The following is a 5,525-nucleotide window of genomic DNA, read 5'->3' as shown; positions in this document are numbered from 1 at the left end:
AAAAAAAAAAAAAAGCTAAGGTTTGATTGCCATTACTGTTTCTTGCCCTATCACCTAGGAAAGGTTCACTTACTCAAGTGAACCAAGAAAACCTCAAATTTTGCTGTTTTCCAGATAGAAAACTGTATTGGGTCAAGCCTTTTTACAAAGCTTGATAGTAAGTCTGTGGAATTCACTCAAAATTAAGTAAACCTGATACAAACATAAGACAACTCAGTGAGAAAGCTACTCTAGACACTACAACTCTTTATCTAAAAAAAAAAACAAACTCAAGCTTTTGCCCTGGGCAGAGTGCTGTAGCATCAGAGATCACAGCAACGTTCACTTCTTTGGCTCAAGCAATCCTCTTGCCTCAGTTTTTCTATTTTTAGTAGAGACAGGGTCTCACTTTTGTTCAGGCTGGTCTCAAGCTTGAGCTCTCAAACTTGTGAGCTCAAGCTATCCACCAGCGTCAGTTTCCCAGAGTGCTAAGACCCCAGGCATGAGCCACCACATCCAGCCAACCATTTCAACTCTTCATGAAGCTTGCTTCTACTCTAATTTCTTAGTTCATTCAACCACTACCTGATCCCTGCCCCCTTACCCACCACAAAGGTTTGATCCTTGTAACCCTCCCACCTACAATGAATAGCAGTTTGAACATTAGTACTTATTTAATAATCAATTCACTGGCAGAATCTGACAGCAGAATCACCTTACTATACCCCTAGAATTGACACAGAAAGCATTCCAGACAGGTCACTGTAAGATTGGAATACTGATACTCAAGACACTGGACTGGGGATAGATACAGTAGAGAGGCAAAAACTGCCCTGATAATGCTTAAGTTTTGCTATGTGCAAGGAAGGAGAAGTAAGGAATTTCCAGGAGGAGTGAAGTAATTTAGATAAGGATGGTAATCAGGGAGTTAACTTAAACTTGGACTGGAAGCCTGAAAGGGATTTGGGGGTAGTGGTGAGAGATGTGTGGATGGGGCAAGAAGAGCTCCAGGGTAACAGAACTGCAAAGAGGAACAGCCTAAAACTATGTGAAGGGAAGATGAAGTAGCAAAAAGCAACCTATGTGGCTACGGAGCCTTTGCCAGGTGCCAAGCACTTTTCTCTGAGCTAACAAGACGGGTGAAGTAGATCCAGGAAGAATTAGGCAATGGTGAACTTGGCCTAAATAAGTCTCAGTCCCCACAGTTTATTCACCTGTAAAACCAACCTCCTATCCACGACAGCAGTGCTGAAGGAAAATGCCTGTGGGTCTCAGCAGGCGTCTACTGTGCATTCTGACTGGTAAAGTGGTACCACCAATGACAAGGACAAAGACCCTCAGAGTAAGTAGTGAGGAAGGCCATGGAGAAAATACCAACTGAGAGGCAAGGAGCAGGTGGTCATATTTTCTACATTTTTTTTTTCACAGTACGAGTGTCTGATTCAAAACAGAGTCAAATTGGCCAACCTCAGAGCACCTACCACTGCCTAGGAACTGCAGTGGACATTTTCACACATCTGTATCTGCCTTACGCATCATAACCAGTCTATTAACAGTATTTAGGCCATGAAGGCGTAATTGAAAATAGACTAAAAAAAAAAAAAAACCCTCCTACACAAGTAGGAATGCTAACAAATTCCTATGTGCCAACCCTAAGCCTTTCACGGCTAAGGGCAGACTGGCCAGATCTGCACGATAACTTCTCTTTTTTTTGTTCTTTTGGTCTACTTCAGCGTTCCTCTAACTTTAGCGCACACTGAAATTACTGTCAAGAGCTAGACACACGACGCCAAAAGTACTAAACTTTCAGAGCGATGTAGAGACTAGCCAAGGGACTTGAGACTCCACCTAAGTCCCGCAGGGCACAACTTCGCTATCACGTGTGGGAAGGAGTCTGACAGGCCGCGGGAACGCAGCGGGCGCTCAACCGACGGTAGCTGTCCCACTCAGGAGCAGACAGGCGAAAAGGCACAGCGCCCCGCCGACTTCCACGGGCCTTCAGGAGCCCGCGAAGACCCGCGGAGGGGCCCCTCGAGGCCGGTTCCCTCGTTCCCTCCCCGAGCCCTCACCCCCAACCTCCACCCGTCGGGGCCTCGCTCCGCCACTCCATTCCCCTCCCAGTCAGGCGCCCCGCGACTCGGCCCAGGCTCCTCGCTTACACGTGTCCGCAGGGCACCTGCACAGGCTTCTCGTACACCTCTAAGCACACCGGACAGGTGAAGCGGCCTAGGGGGTCGGCCTCCGCTGCCGACCCGGCCCGCTGCGCACCGCCCTCAAGCTCCTGCTGTTGCGCCGCCATCTTGCCGTCCCTGAGCGCCGAGCAACGGCGGCCGAGAAAGGGGAACCTGAGGGGCGGGGCGAGCCTCGTGGGCGGGGCAGGAGCGGGGCGGGGCTTGTGAACCGCGCGCTCGGTTGTGGGCGGGGCGAGTGGGTGGGCCTCGTTTCCCGCGGGAGGGCGGGGCGGAGAGAAATCGAAAATTGTGGAAGCTTACACCTAAGGTGAGGGTTTCGAATACAGCCCGGGCCCGCCAAAACAACAATGACGGCTGCAACCAAAAAATAGCCGGGCGTTGGGGTGGGCGCCTGTGGTCTCAGCTACTTGGGAGGCGGAGGCAGGAGACTCTCTTGAGCCCGAGAGTTGGAGGTTGCTGTGAGCTGTGGTGCCACGGCACTCTACCCAGGAGGACAGCTTGAGGCTCTGTCTCAAAAAAAAAGAAAATTGTGGAAGCTAAATCCAGAAGCTGGCGGGAATGAGTCGGGCTGTGTGCTTGGGCCACTGTTTCCCAAGTTTAAATCATTAGTTCATCACCACCTGCTCTATTACTTTTTTCTCTTCGAATGGAGTTTTTCTTCTTTCAGTTTAAGGAAGCAAATGATACAGAAAGAGCTGATATCACTCCTGAGCTGCAAATAGAAAATCAGTATTATTTATTTATACAGAGAACTGTAAACATCAATACAAATATGGAAACAAAAAATTTTTTTGAGACAGAGCTCACCATGTTGCCCTTGGTAGAGTGTTGTAGTGTCACAGCTCACAGCAACCTCAAACTCTTGGGCTCAAGCAATTCTCTTGCTTCAGCCTCCCAAGTAGCTGGGGCTACAGGTGCCCACCATGACGCCTGGCTATTTTTTTGTTGCAGTTGTCATTGTTGTTTAGCAGGCCTAGGCCGGGTTCGAACCCGCCGGCTAGGTGTATGTGGCTGGCGCCAGAAACAAAATACTATTAATACATACTGATGCTGAAAAGAGAGGTTAGCTATTATTGGAGAGGTAGGTGTTAAAGACCGGCTAACACCACGCTGAGACACCCCAATGTCTAGCAATGGTGAGCCAGTATTTAATATTGGGCTCACATATCTCAACTCCTGCTCTGTGTAGAAGGGGAAGCTGAGGACTGAAGAGACAGAATAAATTTCAACCTCACAAGAAAGGAGCAGGCCTGGAACCCAGGGGGTTTGTTCTGTTTTGTTTTTAGGAATCTCATTTTGTTGCTCCTGGTTAGAGCCTGGTGGCCATCAATCTAGCTTGCAGCAACCTCAAACTCTTGAGCCATCCCAGTAGCTAGGACTACATGTGCAAGACACCACGCCTGGCCAATCTTTTCTATTTTTAATAAAGACAACGGGGGAGGGAGGAGGGTGTCTCCTTCTTGCTCAGGCTGGTCTCAAACTCCTGACCTCAAGCAATCCTTTCACATTAGCCTCCCAAAGTGCTAGGATTATAGATGTGAGCCACCGCACCTGGTCTAATAGGTCACTTTTGTTTTTTGAGACAGTCTCACTATGTCGCCCTCCATAGAGTGCTGTGGCATCACAGCTCACAGCAATCTCAAACTCTTGGTCTCAAGTGATTCTCTTGCCTCAGCCTCCTGAGTAGCTGGGAGTACAGGCCCTGCCACAACGCCTGGCTATATTTAGAGATGGGGGGGCCTTGCTCTTGCTCAGGCTGGTCTCAATCCATCCACCCTGGCATCCCGGAGTGCTGGGATGCTAGGTATTAGAACTACAGCTGTCAATAATTCTGACTCAAACCAGAAAGACACAGGTATCACGTAAAAATGCTGCCTCCACAAAATTGCGTTTTGTCGCTTACTCCACCAGCTCATTGCTTTCTCCCAGGATTTTACAATTTCTGTTATACCAAAGTCAGCCACATAACTAGGTTAAACATGTGATGATCTAGTAAGATTTGACAAGAACTAGAACCAAAAAAATGGATTATCAACAAGACTGATTGAAATAGGGATTTAAATCAACTATCATTAACAATAAACTACACCCCATGTGTTTACTGTGACTTGAGACATTGGCTAAGGATAGAAACTTGGTCATCTGGATTTGCAAGACATTTAAAAGCTAAGCGTCTATATAGACAAATTTCTGGATCATTTGGTAAATGTGTTTCATTTTGTTAGAAACTGACAGACCAAACGGTTTTCCAAATATTTCTTATTCCCACTAGCAATGTATAAGTTGCTCCACATCCTCAACCAACATTTGGTTGTCAGTCATTTTTATTTTGCCCATTCTAGTGAATGTGTAGTGCTAACCTGCTTTTTTTAACTTTCACAAAGTATGTTTTTTGTCTGCGAAGTGTCCTTTCAGTGTTCTGTTCATTTTTATGGAGTTGTCTTTTTGTTCTTTAGTACTAGGAGTTCTTTATCAGGATATCCCAAAAGGCTTAGCACACATTTGAGCTTTAAATGCTTTTTTTTTTTTAAGACAGAGTCTTACTCTGTCGCCCTCGGTAGAGTACCATGGCATCATAGGTCACAGCAACCTCAAATTCTTGGGCTCAAGCAATTCTCTTGCCTCAGCCTCCCAAGTAGCTGGGACTACAGGCGTCAGCCTCAACACCCGGCTATTTTTAGAGACAAGGTCTTGCTCTGGCTACACCAAACTGGGGCTGGGCACGAGCACGGTGGCTCACTCCTGTAATCCTAGCACTCTGGGAGGTCTAGACCTTATCTCTACTAAAAATGAAAAACTGAGGCAAGAGGATAGCTTGAACTCAAGAGTTTGAGGTTGTTGTGAGCTACGGTGCCACGGTATTCTACCTAGGGCAAAAAAGTGAGACTCTGTCTCAATAAATAAATAAAATAAAAATACACCAAACGTTTGCACACCCTGTGTATTGTGGATACAAATCCTTTACCAAATGTATGTATTTCAAATATTTTTCTCGGTTTGTGTTTAGCCTATTCATTTTCTTAGCTGTGCCTTTTGTTTTATATGCCACATTATAAACCTTTCTATAGTTTTTTAAAAAAATTTTTCTCATGGAAAACTTTAAATATGTATAAATAGAATATATATACGTATGTATGTGTGTATATATATATATTTTTTGTTTGTTTGTTTGTTTTGAGATAGAGTCTCAACTATGTTGCCCTTGGTAGAGTGCTGTGGTGTCACAGCTCACAGCAACCTCCAACTCTTGGGCTTAAGTGATTCTCTTGCCTCAGCCTCCCAAGTAGCTGGAGCTATAGGTGCCCACCACAATGCCTAGCTGTTTGGGTATTTTTTGTTGTTGTAGTTGTCATT

The 5,525-nt window shown here is 46.0% G+C and overlaps 1 protein-coding gene across 1 annotated transcript in view; it reads right to left on the bottom strand.

The window, feature by feature from the left end:
* Positions 1-2,332, bottom strand: part of RNF114 (ring finger protein 114) — a 16,363-nt gene extending 14,031 nt beyond the window's left edge. Inside the window, exon 1 of the mRNA XM_003787690.3 lies at positions 2,139-2,332. Within this exon, the coding sequence (XP_003787738.1) occupies positions 2,139-2,278 (140 nt within the window). The 5' untranslated portion in view covers positions 2,279-2,332. The remainder of the gene's footprint in view (positions 1-2,138) is intronic.
* Positions 2,333-5,525: the final 3,193 nt, after the last annotated feature.

This window comes from Otolemur garnettii, unplaced genomic scaffold (genome assembly GCF_000181295.1).
Source record: "Otolemur garnettii isolate 467f Iridium unplaced genomic scaffold, OtoGar3 scaffold00023, whole genome shotgun sequence".
Classification (NCBI taxonomy): domain Eukaryota; kingdom Metazoa; phylum Chordata; class Mammalia; order Primates; family Galagidae; genus Otolemur; species Otolemur garnettii.
Note: the sequence above shows the minus strand (reverse complement) of the source record. Positions and strands in the feature narration are given on the sequence as shown.